We start from the raw sequence: 17514 nt of genomic DNA, 5'->3' as shown, positions 1-17514 counted from the left end.
ACCAGCGTATCTTTGAATTGTGGGAGGAAACACAAGCACCACGCATGGGAAGAGTGTACAAGTTTTCTTACAGAGGATGCCGGAATTGAACTCTGAACTCTGATGCCCCAAGCTGTCATAGTGTCACTCTAACTGCTACACTACCATGATGCGCCACGGTTCTGGGCCTTAAGAACTCATGAGTGCAAGGTGCTGGTAGTAGAGATTGCCTCACAGTGCCAGAGACTCAGGTTCAATCCCAACTGTCTGCGTGGTGTTTGCATGCTATCCCCGTGAGCATCTGGGTTTTCCCCACATCTTAACAATGTGCAGGTTAGTAGGTTTACTATCCACTGAGGTGAGGCAAACTTGGATTCTTTTGGAATTAGAATTGAAATTGGTTTATTATCGTCACAAAGATTGGGCAAGATACAGTGAAAAGCTTGCCTTGCATGGTGTGCAGTCAGATCAGATCATTGGGGTGTCATGGTAACGTAGCAGTTAGTGAAAAACTATTACAGCTCGGATGTCAGAGTTCAGAGTTCGATTCCGGTTTCCTCGTGTGCACGTGGGTTTCCTCCAAATGCTCAGGTTTCCTCCCACAGTCCGAAGCTGTGCTGGTTAGTAGATGAAGTGGTCATTGTAAATTGTTCTGTGATTAGACGAGTGTTAAATTGGTGGGTGGCTGGGTGGTGAGGCTCGTTGGGACGGTAGGGCCTGGTCTGCTTTGCATCTCAACAAAGAAATAAATAACCATACCGTGCACCAAGACAGTACAATAGCAATGCAGAATAAAGGGGCAAGGTAGGCCATCTGAAGAGTCCACCTCATTGTACTATCCACCCAGGAACCCTGGCTGTCAGTTCAACATCGGGAAGGCCCAAGCATAGCGACTGGGCTCAGCACAGGCCTCAGTCCTTAGACCATTCTCAGAGCAACATGGCAGCTCAAACAGATACATCCTCACCATAATGGCCATTTAGAACAGATGAAGAGCAACGTTTTAGCTGGAGGGCTGTGAATCTGTGGAATTCATTGCCATAGACAGCAGTGAGGGCAAGTCATTGGGTGTATTTAAAGTGGAAGCTGAAAAATTCTTGATTAGTTGGGGCATCAAAGGTTATGGGGAGAAGGTAGGAGAATGGGTTGAGAGGGATAATAAATCAGACAAGATGAAATGGTAGAGCAAACGCGATGGCTGAACGGCCTAATTCTGCTCCTAGGTCTTATGGTGTGATGGTGCATCTTTGCAATATGCTGTGGGTTTCTGTTCATACAGCAAGGACTCCCTGTTTCCCTGTCAAATTATCAGAGTATTCTCTTGTTTTTGCAGAATTGTAGTAAAAGCGACCGAGCTGGGAGGCAAGGCAGGCGATCCCTTCAGCAGTGTTAACTGAAGGTTTCAGATGTCTTCCAGGGGAGGGTTACACTCCACACACAATCCTGTGAAGCAATTAACACCACACCGGGTGGGAGCTGCAACTCCCTCAAAATATTCATCAAAGCATTAAAGACACAAAAGTCAATAGCATGTAACAGTTTAATCATGCCATTCTGAAAAGTCTTTGGCTTCAAATGCTTATTTTGTGAAAGGTGTTTCTGTGTGGGGGGGGGGGGAAGAGAACGTCTGCAAATATCCTCAGTGATTTAATAGTCTTACATTGTGGAAGCAAGCTGTCCAGTCCACCCATCTGCCACGAGAAGCATGGGTTCCCTATTGATAACTCCGTAAATAAACATATCAAAGTAGATGCCATCTACAAACCTCTAAGAGCCAATAGAATTCAAAGGTCAGCTGAAGGGGTAGCCAATCAGGACTGAGGCAAGCAAAAGGGGACTATATAAACACGAGCACTCCCAGAGAGAAACGCCAACAACTGCGCACTGAGGATGTCACTTTGACTGGTGATCAAACATCTGCACGCCAATTGCCAAGCTCGGCCAACACCACAACATCAAACGTTTAGGAGTCCTTTTTATATCTTTGTCTCTCTATCTCTTTCTCTCTTTGTCTCTCTCTCTCTCTCTCTCTCTCTCTCTCTCTCTATCTCTTTGTCTCTCTATCTCTTTATCTCTCTCTTTGTCTCTCTCTCTCTATCTATCTATCTCTATCTCTCTCTGTCTCTCTATCTCTTTCTCTCTCTCTTTGTCTCTCCCTCTCTCTCTCTCTCTCTATCTCTCTCTCTTTGTCTCTCTATCTCTTTATCTCTCTCTTTGTCTCTCTCTCTATCTCTATCTCTCTCTTTGTCTCTCTATGTCTTTATCTCTCTCTTTGTCTCTCTCACTCTCTATCTCTCTCTCTCTATCTCTCCATCCCCTTTGCCTCATTGAGCCACATTGCTCAGCAACCCCCGATTTAAGCCTAGCCTAATCATGGGATCATTTACAATGACAGATTAACCTACGAACTGGAGCATCTTTGGACAGAGGGAGGAAACCCACACATTCCTAGGGGAGAACATACAAACCCCTTACAGACAGCGGCAGGAACTGGTACCTCACGCTTTGATCTAACCACTGTGCCACTATACTTCCCTCTATGGGTGATAGAAAGATGGAGGGTTATGTGGAAGGGAAGGGTAAAAGGTCAGCACATTTTAGGTCAAAGGACCTGTACTGTGCTATATTTTTCTATGTTCTATGCTGTAAATCTGAAGTCTCTCTAACTGGCCATTTTGTTTGGATGCTTAGAGCTTGACTCAAGGGAAGAACCTCAACTCATGCAGAAATGGTTCAGGCTGGTGATGGAGAAGAATGTATTGGTTTGTTATGAAGCTGAACTGATGATATTGTGAGTATTCCATTTGGTGCTTTGGTGGAGGGCTGGGCACGCAGGACTTGTAGAGTCACAAGACCTACAGCACAGAAACAGGCCCCTTGGCCCATCTAGTCTGCTCAATCCCATCGACCTGCACCTGGTCCATAGCCCTCCGTACCCCTCCCATCTATGTGCTTATCCAAATTTCTCTTAAATATTGCAATCAAACCCACATCCACCTCTTCTGCTGGCAGCTTGTTCCACTCTCATAACACCATCTGAGTGAAGAAGTTCACCCTCATGTTCTCCTTAAATATCTCCCCTCTCACCCTTAACCCATGACCTCTAGTTCTAGTCTCACCCCTCCTCAGTGGAAGAAGCCTGCTTGCATTTATCCTATCTTTCCTCACAATTTTGTATACTTCTATCAAATCTCCCCTCAAATTTCTATACTCTTGGGAATAAAGTTTGAATCTATTCAGTCTTTCCCTATAACTCAGGACATCAAGTCCTGACAACAACCTTGTAAATTTTCTCTGCACTCTTTCAGTTGTATCAATGGGATGAGTCATTGACCAGAATTGATGCACCTTTGAAAGCATCATGTCCCAGTGAATTGATACGGCAACTGTTCTGCCCGTGACCGCAAGAAACCGCAGAGGGTTGTGGACACAGCTCAGCACCCCACAGGAACCAACCTCCCCTCCATGAACTCTGTACACACCTCCCGCTGCCTCAGTAAATCAGCCTGTGTGATCAAAGACCCCACCCATCGAGGGCATTCTCTCTTCTCCCCTCTCCCAAGATACAAAAACCTGAAAGCACGTTACCACCAGGCTCAAGGTCAAATTCCATCCTGCTGTTAAATGGTTCCCTAATGTGATAAGATGGACTCTTGACTTCACTATCTACCTCATTATGGTCTTGCACCTTATTGTCTATCTGCACTGCACTTTCTCTGTAGCTGTAACACTTTATTCTGCACTGTGTGAAAGAAATATGGATGACCATGTGAGAGGGAAGGGTTACATTGATCTTGGAGTGAGTTAAAATGTCATCTCAACATTGTAGGCCAAAGGGCCTGTACTGTGCTTTACTGTTCAATGTTCTGTTTGTCTTTTCCCTTGTACTTTCTCAATGCACTCTGGAATGAAATCATCTGCATGGGTGGCACAGTTTTTACTGTACATCTGTACCTGTAACATGTGTTAAGCCTCTGAAGTTCTCTCACAAGACCATGGAATGTTTATCATTTTGAAACATTGGCACAGAACAAGATCTGACAAACATGAACATCTTGTATGGTCAAGAATCAAAAGGCTCTGGATGCTGGAAATCTGAAATAAAAAATCACCACCTTCCTCCTTCCCTGTCTCCCATGGTCCACTCTCCTCTCCTATCTGATCCCTCCTTCTCCAGTTCTTTGCTTTTTCCATCTATCACCTCCCAGCTTCTTACTTCATCCCCCCCTCTTCCACCCACCCTCCTTCCTCCTCACCTAGTCTCATCTGTTATCTGAGCCACACACACAAAATGCTGGAGGAATTCAGCAGGTCAGGTAGCATCCATGGAAATAAATAAACAGTTGATGTTTCAGGCTGAGACCCTCCATCAGGACTGGAAAGGAAGGGGAAAGATGCCAGAATAAACAGGCGGGGGGCAGGGGGGGAATGAGAAGTGCAAGCCTGCAGGTGATAGTTCAAGTCAGGTGGGTAGAGAAGGGGGATGAAGTAAGAAGTTGGGAGGTGATAGATGGAAAAAACAAAGGGCTGGAGAAGAAGGAATCTGATAAGAGATGAGAATGGACCATGGTAGAAAGGGAAGGTGGAAGAGCAGCAAGGGGATGTCATAAGCAGGTGAGGAAATTGAAGAAGAGGGAAGGAGGAGGGGGAAAATTACTGGAACTTGGAGAAATCAATATTTATACCATCAGGTTAGAGGCTACCTAGATGGAATCTCATGCCAGAAGGGGAGGCCATGGGCTGACATATTGATATGGTAATAGGGACTGGAATTGAAATGGTCAGCCACCAGGAAAACCTGCTTTTGGCAGATTGTGCGAAAGTGCCTGACAAAGTGATCCCTTAATCACCGTTGGGTCTTGCCAATGCGGGAGCACCAGATAAGTCAACCACGCCAGAAGGTTCACATGTCCTCATCTAGAAGGACTGCTTGAAAGTGAGAGAGGAGGTGAATAAGCAGGTGTAGCATTTCTGTAATCTGCAGGGCTAATTTTCTCCCTCACCTGGTCTCACCTATTTTCTACCAACTTGTACCCCTTCCCTTCCCCCCATCTTCTTATTATGGCTCCTGCCTCTTCCTTTCCAGTCCTGATGAAGGGTGTCAGCATCTGCATAATCTCTTGTGTTTATCAATGTTTGAAAGAATGCAGAGAAAGTTTACAAAGATGTTGCCAGGACTTGAGGACCAAAGACTGAATAGGTCAGGACCTTATTATCTAGTTGGGGAGAAGGTTCAGAAATCAGAGATGCAGAGGGACTTGGGAGTCCTCATGCAGGATTCCCTAAAGGTTAACTGGAAGGTTGAGTCAATGGTAGGGAAGGCAAATACAATGTTAGCATTCATTTCGAGAAGACTAGGAGTTAAAAGCAATGATATAATTCTGAGGCTTTATAAGGCATAGGCGAGGCCTCATGGAGTATTGTGAGCAGTTTCAGGCCCCTTATCTAAGAAAGGATGTGCTGACATTGGAGAGGGTCGAAAGGAGGTCCGCGAGAATGATCCTGGGAATGAAACGGTTAACACATGAGGCGGATTTTATGTTCTAGGTCTGTACTCACTGGAGTTTAGAAGAATGAGGGGGAATCTCATTGAAATCTATCAATATTGATAGATGGAGTGGACATGGATAGGATGTTCCTAAAATAGGTGAGTCTAGGAACAAAGGGCACAGACTCAGAATAGGCAGACACCATTTAGAATAGAGGTGAGAAGGAATTTCTTCAGTAAATTTGTGGAATTCATTGCCACAGGTAGCTGTGGAGGCCAAGTCATTGGGTATATTTAAAGTGGAGGTAAATGGATTCAAGATTTGTTAGGGTATCTAAGGTTACAGGGAGAAGGCAGGAGAATGGGATTTAGAGGACTAATGTCAGCCATGATGGAATGACAGAGCAGACTCAATGGGCCAAATGGCCTGATCTTTTTCCTACATATTGTGGTCTCAACATAATTAAGAGTTCATTTGAGATGTATGATATGGTGTTGATCTACAGGGGAAGGGGTTTCAATTGTCAGGGCAGATCCCAAACTGGCAATGTTCCCACTTCTTTCCCGTTGTGCCTTCCCAGTGCCCGGGAGCTGGAGCTGGAAGACCATCAGAGCCGATTACAGCAGCTGCTTCACCGTCGGATGGAAGTTGATGGTGAGCAAGGAACCTCATGGCAGTTCTTAATTAAATCACTGCTGTGATTAAATCGGTGCCTGTAATTATCAGCAACGAGCTGTCGGCTTTTCCTGCCAGTGTTTAATTAAATAATTGGCTGTTAGCCACCTGTGTACCCTCCAGAGATAATCGGGCACCAGGTAAGACTGTTCTGGTACAATAAGGTGATGGTAGCTGACTCACCTGTCCTCGTCCCCCTCCCCACCAGTGGATCTAGTGTGCTCTGTGTAGAACATACACCATGGTTACTCATCCAGGCACCTCCCAAAATCACTCATCTCTCCCACCAAAGAGGAGAAAGGGAAATCAGTTCTGAGCAATACCTCCTCTCCCAGTCACACACCTGCCTCACTTTATCTTGTACTATTGCACACTGCCAGGGATGTGAATGACTGAATGGTGCCTGAAGGATGGTTGTAGTTGGGATCTGAATGTCCAAGGTTACACATTGGTGGAGGGCTCTACTGGTGAAAAATGGCATCAAATCATCAGAAAGATGTGACATAGCATCAGAAGATGTTGAATCCTTGTAGGTTGAGTTAAGAAACCACAAGGGTAAAAGGACGTTAATGGCATTTATATACAAGCTTCTCAACAGTAGCTGGGATGTGGACCACAGATTACACCAGGAAATAGAAAAGGCGTGTCAAAGGGGCAATGTTATGACAGTCATGGGAAATTTTAACATGCAGATCGATTGGGAAAATCAGGTTGGTAACTGATCTCAAGAGAATGAGTTTGTTGAATGCCTAAAAGATGGCTTTTTAGAGCTGATATTTAGGGGATCAGATATACTGGATTGTGTGTTATGTAAAGAACCAGAGGTGATTAAGGAGCTTAAGGTAAAAGAACCCTTAGGAACCAGTGATCACAATATGATTGAGTTCAACTTGAAATTTAATAGGGAGAAAGTGAAGTCTGATATAGCAGTATTTCAGCAAAATAAAGGAAATTACAGTGGCATGAGAGAGGAGTTGGCCAAAGTAAATTGGAAGGAGTTGCTGGGAGGGATGTCAGCAGAGCAGCAATGGCATGTGTTTCTGGGGAAAATGAGGAAGGTGCAGGACATATATATTCCAGAAATGAAGAAATATTTAAATGGTAAAATAGTACAACCATGGCTGACATGGGAAGTCAAAGCTAATGTGAAAGCAAAAGAAAGGGCAAACAACAAACAAAAATTAGTGGGAAGGTAGAGGCTTGAGAAGTTTTTAAAAACCTTCGGACAGTAACTAAAGAATCATTAAAAGGGAAAAGATGAAATATGAAAGTAAGCTAGCAAGTAACATCAAAGTGGATAGTAAAAGTTTTTTCAAGTATGTTAAAGAATAAAAGAGAAATGAGAGTGGACATAGGACCGCTAGAAAATGAGGCAGGAGAAATAATAACGGGGGACAAGGAGATGGGTGATTAACTAAATGAGTATTTTGCATCAGTCTTCACTGTGAAAGACACTAGCAGTATGCCAGATGTTGTAATGTGTGAAGGAAGAGAAGTGGGTGCAGTTACTATTACAAGCGGGAAGGTGCTCAAAAAGCTAAAAGACCTAAAGGTACATAAGTCACCTGGACCAGAGGAATTGCACCCTAGGGTTCTGAAAGAGAACCCTAGAGTGCAGATCACATTAGAGATTGTGGTGCCATTAGAAATGGTCTTTCAAAAATCATTGGACTCTGGCATAGTGCCAGAGGACTAGAAAACTGCAAATGTCACCCCACTCTTTAAGAAAGGAGGGAGGCAGCAGAAAGGAAATTATAGACCAGCTAGCCTGACCTCAGTGGTTGGGAAGATGTTGGAGTCAATTGTTAAGGATGAAGTAATGGAGTATTTGGTGACACAGGACAAGATCGGACAAAGCCAGTGTGGTTTCCTTAAAGGAAAATCCTGCCTGACAAACCTGTTGGAATTCTTTGAGGAGATGACAAGTAGGATAGATAAAGGGGATCCAGTCGATGTTGTATATTTGGACTTTCAGAAGGACTTTGACAATGTGCCACACATGAGGCTACTTACCAGGTTAAGAGTCCATGGTATTACAGGAAAGTTACTAACATGGTTAGAGCATTGGCTGATTGGTAGGAAGCAGCGAGTGGGAATAAAAGGATCCTTCTCTGGTTGAGACTAGTGGTGTTCCGCATGGTTGGTGTTGGGGCCACTTCTTTTTATGCTGTATATAAATTATTTAGATGATGGAATAGATGGATTTGTTGCCAAGTTTGCAGGTGATATGAAGATTGGTGGAGGGGCAGGTAGTATTGAGGAAAGAGGTAGGATGCAGAAGGACTTAGACAGATTAGGAGAATGAGCAAGAAAGTAGCAAATGGAATACAATGTTGAAAAATGCATGGTTATGCACTTTGGTAGTAGAAATAATTGTGCAGACTATGTTCTAAAAGGGGAGAAAATTCAAAAATCTGAGATGCAGAGGGACTTGGGAGTCCTTGTGCAGAACACCCTAAAGGTTAACTTGCAGGTTGAATCGGTGGTGAGGAAGGCAAATGCAATGTTAGCATTCATTTCAAGAGGTCTAGAATACAAGAACAAGAATGTGATGCTGAGGCTTTATAAGGCACTGGTGAGGCCTCACCTTGAGTATTGTGAACAGTTTTGAGCTCCTCATCTTAGAAAAGATGTGCTGACACTGGAGAGAGTTCAGAGAAGGTTCAGAAGGATGATTCCAGGAATGAAAGGGTTATCATACGAGGAACGTTTGGTGGCCCTGAGTCTGTACTCACTGGAATTCAGAAGGATGAGGGGTGATCTCATTGAAACCTTACGAATGTTGAAAGGCCTAGACAGTGGAAGATGTGGAAAAGATGTTTCCCATGGTGGGAGAGTCTAGGACAAGAGGGTACAGCCTCAGGACAGAGGGACGTCCTTTCAAAACAGAGATGCAGAGAGATTTCTTTAGCCAAAGGGTGGTGAATTTGTGGTATTTGTTGCCACATGCAGATATGGAGGCCAGGTCGTTGGGTGTATTTAAGGCAGAGATTGATAGGTTTTTGATTGGATATGGCATCAAATGTCATGGGGAGAAAGCCAGGAACTGGGTTTGAGGAGGAAGAAAAAAAAGATCTGCCATGATTGAATGGTGGAGCAGACTCGATGGGTCAGATGGCCTAACTCTGCTCCGATAACTTATGGTCTTATGGTTTTATCTGTGTAACAGAGCCTGTACATTTGTATCAGTGTGGATCAGAGTGTAACAGATCCCGTACATTTGTATCAGTGTGGATCAGAGTGTAACAGATCCCGTACATTTGTATCAGTGTGGATCAGAGTGTAACAGATCCCATACATTTGTATCAGTGTGGATCAGAGTGTAACAGATCCCGTACATTTGCGTCAGTGTGGATCAGAGTGTAACAGAGCCTGTACATTTGTATCAGTGTGGATCAGAGTGTAACAGATCCCGTACAGTTGTATCAGTGTGGATCAGAGTGTAACAGAGCCTGTACATTTGTATCAGTGTGGATCAGAATGTAACAGAGCCTGTACATTTGTATCAGTGTGTTTATCAGAGTGTAACAGATCCCGTACATTTGTATCAGTGTGGATCAGAGTGTAACAGAGCCTGTACATTTGTATCAGTGTGGATCAGAGTGTAACAGAGCCAGTACGTTTGTATCAGTGTGGATCAGAATGTAACAGAGCCAGTACGTTTGTATCAGTGTGGATCAGAGTGTAACAGATCCTGTACATTTGTATCAGTGTGGATCAGAGTGTAACAGAGCCAGTATATTTGTATCAGTGTGGATCAGAGTGTAACAGAGCCAGTATATTTGTATCAGTGTGGATCAGAGTGTAACAGAGCCTGTACATTTGTATCAGTGTGGATCAGAGTGTAACAGAGCCAGTACGTTTGTATCAGTGTGGATCAGAGTGTAACAGAGCCAGTACATTTGTATCAGTGTGGATCAGAATGTAACAGAGCCTGTATATTTGTATCAGTGTGGATCAGAGTGTAACAGAGCCAGTACGTTTGTATCAGTGTGGATCAGAGTGTAACAGAGCCTGTACATTTGTATCAGTGTGGATCAGAGTGTAACAGAGCCTGTACATTTGTATCAGTGTGGATCAGAGTGTAACAGAGCCTGTACATTTGTATCAGTGTGGATCAGAGTGTAACAGAGCCAGTATATTTGTATCAGTGTGGATCAGAGTGTAACAGAGCCAGTATATTTGTATCAGTGTGGATCGGAGTGTAACAGAGCCAGTACGTTTGTATCAGTGTGGATCAGAGTGTAACAGAGCCAGTACATTTGTATCAGTGTGGATCAGAATGTAACAGAGCCTGTATATTTGTATCAGTGTGGATCAGAGTGTAACAGAGCCAGTACGTTTGTATCAGTGTGGATCAGAGTGTAACAGAGCCTGTACATTTGTATCAGTGTGGATCAGAGTGTAACAGAGCCTGTACATTTGTATCAGTGTGGATCAGAGTGTAACAGAGCCTGTACATTTGTATCAGTGTGGATCAGAGTGTAACAGAGCCAGTATATTTGTATCAGTGTGGATCAGAGTGTAACAGAGCCAGTATATTTGTATCAGTGTGGATCGGAGTGTAACAGAGCCAGTATATTTGTATCAGTGTGGATCAGAGTGTAACAGAGCCTGTACATTTGTATCAGTGTGGATCAGAGTGTAACAGAGCCAGTATATTTGTATCAGTGTGGATCGGAGTGTAACAGAGCCAGTATGTTTGTATCAGTGTGGATCAGAGTGTAACAGAGCCAGTACGTTTGTATCAGTGTGGATCAGAGTGTAACAGAGCCAGTATGTTTGTATCAGTGTGGATCAGAGTGTAACAGAGCCAGTATGTTTGTATCAGTGTGGATCAGAGTGTAACAGAGCCAGTATGTTTGTATCAGTGTGGATCAGAATGTAACAGAGCCTGTACATTTGTATCAGTGTGGATCAGAGTGTAACAGAGCCTGTACGTTTGTATCAGTGTGGATCAGAATGTAACAGAGCCTGTACATTTGTATCAGTGTGGATCAGAGTGTAACAGAGCCTGTACATTTGTATCAGTGTGGATCAGAGTGTAACAGAGCCTGTACATTTGTATCAGTGTGGATCAGAGTGTAACAGAGCCTGTACATTTGTATCAGTGTGGATCGGAGTGTAACAGAGCCTGTACATTTGTATCAGTGTGGATCGGAGTGTAACAGAGCCAGTACGTTTGTATCAGTGTGGATCAGAGTATAACAGAGCCAGTACATTTGTATCAGTGTGGATCAGAATGTAACAGAGCCTGTATATTTGTATCAGTGTGGATCAGAATGTAACAGAGCCAGTATATTTGTATCAGTGTGGATCAGAGTGTAACAGAGCCTGTACATTTGTATCAGTGTGGATCGGAGTGTAACAGAGCCAGTACGTTTGTATCAGTGTGGATCAGAGTGTAACAGAGCCTGTACATTTGTATCAGTGTGGATCAGAGTGTAACAGAGCCTGTACATTTGTATCAGTGTGGATCAGAGTGTAACAGAGCCAGTACGTTTGTATCAGTGTGGATCAGAGTGTAACAGAGCCAGTATATTTGTATCAGTGTGGATCGGAGTGTAACAGAGCCAGTACATTTGTGACCTCCAGTTATCATGTTACTAACTGACCAAGAATCTAAACTTGTCACAGACACAGAAACTATGGTACCACCAGTCCAGGAGACACGGCCTTTTGAGTTTGCTGCTATGCCCTGTGATACGACGAGCCCAGCAGTGTTCCTGGGTCTTCTGGTTACATCCATCAGCGCTTCGGAGAGCGGGAACAAAACTTACTCCCTGGTCTATCCTCGGTCCACAACACCAAACCAGTACTACAGGAGTATTTAAGTTATTGTCTGCATTCTTTCCTGGTCTGAGAAGTTTATTCACCCTGTTATATTTCCCCAAACAGAGCAGCAGAAAACGGAAAAAGAAATGTCTGAGGAAGAGCAGATGCGAAGTGAAATGCTGGAGGTGGTGGAACAGAGAGACAAGTTAGTGGCGCTGCTGAAAGAGCAACAGCGGCAGGAGGAGGAGGAGAACCAGGACCTGGAGAGCTGGATGTTAGCCAAAGGGTACAGGTTCAACTGGTCCTGAGTCACACCTGTCCTGACCGAAGCTTCATGGACGGGGGCTTCTGGCAGCAGCAGCACTTGTGGATGCAAATACTTCCATGTCCAGTCCTTGTTCTTTCCTGGATCAGCAGAAAGAGGCACCCAAAGGAGGCTATGCTGCACATTAAGGAGTTTGTAAAGATGAGATTTATCTGTCACATGTACATCGAAGCATCAAATCAAATCAGCGAGGATTACACTGGAGCAATCTTTAAAATAAAGATCATCTTTATTTGTCACATGCACATCAAAACATGCAGTGTAATGTGTTGTTTCTGTCAAATCTAATCAGGGAGGGTTTCTGGGGGCAGCTCACATTGCTGGTGCCATCACAGCATGCCCACAGTAACCCGTACAGACTGCGGGAGGAAACCAGAGCATCCGGAGGGAGCCCACACAGTCACAGGGAGAACAAACAAACTCCGTACAGACAGCAGCAGGAATGGAACCCCAAATGGCGATTGCCACTACTGTGCCACCCAAAGAAACCTTATTCCTTATGAAGTTATACAACTTTCTTAGAGTTGTATAAAGAATAAAATACTGAAAGAAAGAAAATGGTTAATGAAGTAGTGAAAGATAAAATAATAATTATCAACTAGTTAGTCAGCTACTACACACAGTGTACTCCAGAGGGAGCCGCAGATGCCCAAAAGCTTTTGCAATCTCTATTCCCTCTTCCCTCCTTCCTCTCCCTCCTGCACTCCCCCACTCCCCTTCTCCCTCTCCCCTCCCTATCCCTCCTCTCCCTCTCCCTTCTCCTCCCTGTCTTCCACCCCTCTGTTTCACGTTCCCCTCTCTTCCCCCTGCCTTTCCCACTCTCCCATTCCCCCTCTCTCCCTCCCTTCCCCTCTTCTCCCTCCCTTCCCCTCTTCTCCCTCCCTTCCCCTCTTCTCCCTCTCTTCCCCTCTTCTCCCTCTCTCTATAATAATTTATTAATTGAGTACTTTTCATTCAGATGATATAATTCAAAGTGCAAACATGAAAATAAAAGACAAAAAGATGTTAGTTAAAAGCAAAGTTAAATAAATCGGTTTTGAGCTGGTGTTTAAAAGTGTCGACTGAGTTTGCATCCCCTATAGTTTCAGGTATTGAATTCCACAGTTTAGGAGCAAAGTTCAGAAATGCTGACCTGCCAATAATCTTTTGACGGAGGTTGTTTAAATTTAAGAAATCAGCAGAAGTCCTGAGAGCCTGAGCAGGATTATAAACTCGATGTCTTTGTCTCTATCTTCAGTTCTTTGCACAAGTTGTGATGCAAGCCTAAGGGAGAATTTCCACTTGCATGAAGAAATCGTCCCTTTTTATATCTTGCATGACCTTTTATTCTAATTATGTTTCCAGACAAACATATTCTTCTCAATTATCTACTCTCAAAGCTGCTGCTAGACCAAATTCTCAAAGCATGGCTGTACACTGGTACTTTCTCAAAACATTCTGACATCCCAGACTAACACCATTTTGTCGTACACGTTTTAGAATTACAGTATTGTGCACATGTATATTGCCAGGGTGCCTGAGACTTTTGCCCAGGACTGTATTTGTCAACATGGAGCAGAGAGTGAGTTCGTAAATCTGGCGGGAGCAAAGGATGTTGGAATGGTGAGGGTGGAGTGCCGTGGGAGGGGTGTGGGACAGATGGCAGAGAAGAGTGTTAGGGGTGGGGTTGGTGCAGGTGCAGACACACCCAGCCAAGGTGGTTTGATTCGAAGCAACTGGTTTATTGATCATTACAGAATGCCTCTCTGGAGCTTCCTGCTCCCTCCCCACTCCCTTCCCCTTTTCCCAGCTGTGCTTCCCCTCTCCCTGCCCCCTTCCCATTCTCAGTAAGTTCACAATAGAGACCCATACCAGAATCAGGTTTATCATCACTCACATATCTCATGAAATTTGTTTTTTTTTGTGGCAGCAGTTCAATGCAATACATAAAATTACTAAGTACTGTGTAAAGGTCTTAGGCTCCTGAGCAATATACATGTGCCTAAGACTTGGCACAGTACGGTACCAAGGAGAATCAAATTTAACTCTTTCCTCACGGTGGGGGGGGTTGTCATTTAGAACACAGAACATTACAGCACAGTAAAGACCCTTCGGCCTACAACATTATGTAGACTTTTAACATCTTTAAGAGCAATTTTCCCCTGAGCCTGAAATATTGGCTGTGTACTGCCTGACGTGCTAAGTTTCTCCAGCCTGTAATGTGTGTCAATTGAACCCTACCCTTCCACGGGAGGAGCTGCTTTTCCCAAAGGGTGGTGAATCTGTGGAATTCTCTGCCCAATGAAGCAGTGGAGGCTACCTCAGTAGATATATTTAAGACAATATTGGATAGATTTCTGCGTAGTTGGGGAATTGAGGTTCATGGGGAAAAGGCAGGTAGATGGAGATGAGTCCATGGCCAGATCAGCCATGATCTTATTGAATGGCGGAGCAGGCTCGATGGGCCAGATGGCCTACTCCTGCTCCTATTTCTTACGTCCTTATAGTCCCAACACAGACCCCTGTGGAACTCCAGTAGTCACTGGCAGCCAGCCAGAAAAGGCCCCTTTATTTTCATTCTTTGCCTCCAGCCAATCAGTCACTGCTTTCTCCATGCTAGAATCTTTCCTGTAATACCATGTAGCTTGTTAGGCCGTCTCGTGTGGCAGCTTGTCGAAGACCTTCTGAAAATCTAAATACACAACCTCAAACAATTCTCCTTTGTCTATCCTGCTTGTTATTTCTTCAAACATTTCCAACAGATTTATCAGGCAAGATTTTCATGCTGACTACGGCCTATTTTATCTCATGCCTCCAAGTACCCTGAGACCTCATCCTTAATAATCGACTCCAAGATTTTCCCAACCACTGAGGTCAGACTAATTAGCCTATAGTTTCCTTTCTTCTGCCTCTCTCCGTTCTTGAAGAATGGAGTGACCTTTGCAATGTCCCAGTCTTCCAGAACCATTCCAGAATCTAGTGATTCTTGAAAGATAATTTCTAATGCCTCTACAATCTCTTCAGCCACCTCTTTCGGAACCCTGGGTGTACACCATCTTGTCCAGGTGACTTATCTACCTTCAGACCTTTCAGTTTCCCAAGATCCTTCTCTCTAGTTACGGTAACTTCACTCACTTCATGCCTCCCTGACACCTGGAACTTCCACCACACAGCTAGTGTCTGAGGCAAAATACTTATTCATTCTTCTGCCATTTCATTTTTCCCCATTACTATCTCTCTAGCATCATTTTCCAGGAGTCTGATATCCACACTCACCTCTCTTTTACACTTCATGTATCTGAAGAAACTTTTGGTATCCTCTTTAATATTATTAGCTAGCTTACTTTTGTATTCCATCTTTACCTTCTTAATGATTTTTTTTGTTGCCTTCTGGTGGTTTTTAAAAGCTTCCCACTTCCACTAATTTTTACCACTCTTTGGTTTTTATGTTGGTTTTGACTTCTCTTGTTAGCCACAGCTGTCTCATCCTTTCCTTTAGAATGTTTCTTCCTCTTTGGGATGTATATATCCTGTGCCTTCTGAATTCTTTCCAGAAATTCCAGCCATTGCTGCTCTGCCGTAATTCCTGCCAGTGTTCTTTTCCAATCGATTCTGGCCAACTCCTCTCTCGTGCCTCTGTAACTCCCTTTACTCCACCGTAATACTGACACTTCTGTCTTTAGCTTCTCCTTCTCAGATTTCAGGGTGAATTTGATTATACTGAATTTGATCATATTAGAAATTCCTCCTCTGGCATATCAAAATCCCCAGGACTATTGTAACATTGTCCTTTTGACATACATTTTCTATCTCCCTTTGTAATTTGTAGACCACATCCTTACTACTGTCTCGGGGTCTGTATACAACTCTCATCAGGGTCTTTTTACCCTTGCTCCTGAAGCCTTCCTGATGAGTGGGTACAGAAGCAAGGCAGCGGAGGTTTGAGATCAGAGTTTGCCTTCTCCTTGATGAGCTGCCGACCACGGCTGACAAGCCCCACCTGCCTGAAGTGACTGGTTTTAAGGTGCCAGTAACCCACCTTTGCCCCTTCTGTCAGTTGAAACAGTTCTGCCGGGTTTAGTAACTAAGCCACCGGTGATTAATGTGTGGTAATCAGTAAAGAATAAGGTTTCTGTGATTACGAGAAGGAAAAACAAGTCCCATTAAAGGGGAGATGTGATGATGAGCTGAGTTCTGAGAATTCATTGAAGCTGCTGTCAGGTAAGTTCAAATCCGAATCAGATTTATTATCACAGACGTGAATATTGTGAAATGTGTTGCTTGATGGCAGCAGTACAGTGCGATACATAAAATTACTCTAACTTACAAAAATAGAAACATAGAAAACCCACAGCACAATACAGGCCCTTCAGCCCACAAAGTTGTGCTGAACATGTCCCTACCTTAGAAATTTCTAGGTTTACCCATAGCCCTCTATATTTCTAAGCTCCATGTACCTATCCAAAAGTCTCTTAAAAGACCCTATCGAATCCACCTCCACTACCATCACAGGCAGGCCATTGCATGCACTCACCACTCTGAGTAAAAAACTTACCCCTGACTTCTCCTCTGTACCTACTCCCCAGCACCTTAAACCTGTGTCCTCTTGTGGCAACCATTTCAGCCCAGGGAAAAAGCCTCCGACTATCCACACGATCAATGCCTCTCATCATCTTGTACACCTCCATCAGGTCACCTCTCATCCTCCATCACTCCAAGGAGAAATGGCCGAGTTCACTCAACCTGTTTTCATAAAGCATGCTCCCCAATCCCGGCAACATCCTTGTAAATAAATAAATAATACACAATTTAGAGTTCATAGGTCTGTGGATCATTCAAAGAATTGATGGTGGAGGGGAGGCTGCTGAATTTTGCCATGTTTAATTTGGTAAATTGGTTTATTATTGTCAGATACACTGAGGTATACTGAATAAAACTAATTTTAGATAGGGCAGGCTTTTTCCACTGAGATTGGTTAAGAATACAACTGGAAGTCATAGGTAAAGAGTGAGAGGTGAAATGTTTCGGGGAAGCTGAGGGAGAATGTTTTCATTCAGAGGGTGGTGAGAGTGTGGAACAAGTGGTGGATGTGTGGTTAATTTCATGTTTAAGCAAAGTTTGGATAAGTACGTGGATGGGAGGGGTATGCTGGCTATAGTCCGGGTGAAGGGTGATGGGACTAGGCAGAATAACAAAGGATCTGTATTTGTGCTGTAACACTGTGATGCTCTATGACTCTCTGTGTACATAATAAAGTAATTGATCAATTAATTTCCAGTGAAATTCCGATCA

At 43.9% G+C, this 17514-nt stretch overlaps 1 protein-coding gene across 6 annotated transcripts in view; it reads left to right on the top strand.

Annotated features, from left to right (window-relative positions):
- Nucleotides 1-12476, top strand: part of LOC132397426 (F-actin-monooxygenase MICAL2-like) — a 301318-nt gene extending 288842 nt beyond the window's left edge. For 4 of the 6 annotated variants that reach the window (XM_059976203.1, XM_059976205.1, XM_059976207.1 and 1 more), the window contains 3 exons: nucleotides 2671-2770; nucleotides 6049-6122; nucleotides 12042-12475. In XM_059976203.1, coding sequence (XP_059832186.1) covers nucleotides 2671-2770; nucleotides 6049-6122; nucleotides 12042-12226 — 359 coding nt within the window. In that variant the 3' untranslated portion in view covers nucleotides 12227-12475. Of the gene's footprint in view, nucleotides 1-2670; nucleotides 2771-6048; nucleotides 6123-12041 lie in introns of all 6 variants that reach the window. The other 2 variants (XM_059976204.1, XM_059976208.1) reach the window with 2 other exon arrangements.
- The last annotated feature ends 5038 nt before the right edge of the window (nucleotides 12477-17514 follow it).

Source organism: Hypanus sabinus, chromosome 7 (genome assembly GCF_030144855.1).
Source record: "Hypanus sabinus isolate sHypSab1 chromosome 7, sHypSab1.hap1, whole genome shotgun sequence".
In the NCBI taxonomy this organism is placed as follows: domain Eukaryota; kingdom Metazoa; phylum Chordata; class Chondrichthyes; order Myliobatiformes; family Dasyatidae; genus Hypanus; species Hypanus sabinus.
The sequence above is the reverse complement of the archived record's forward strand: the minus strand, read 5'-3'. Positions and strand labels throughout refer to the sequence as shown.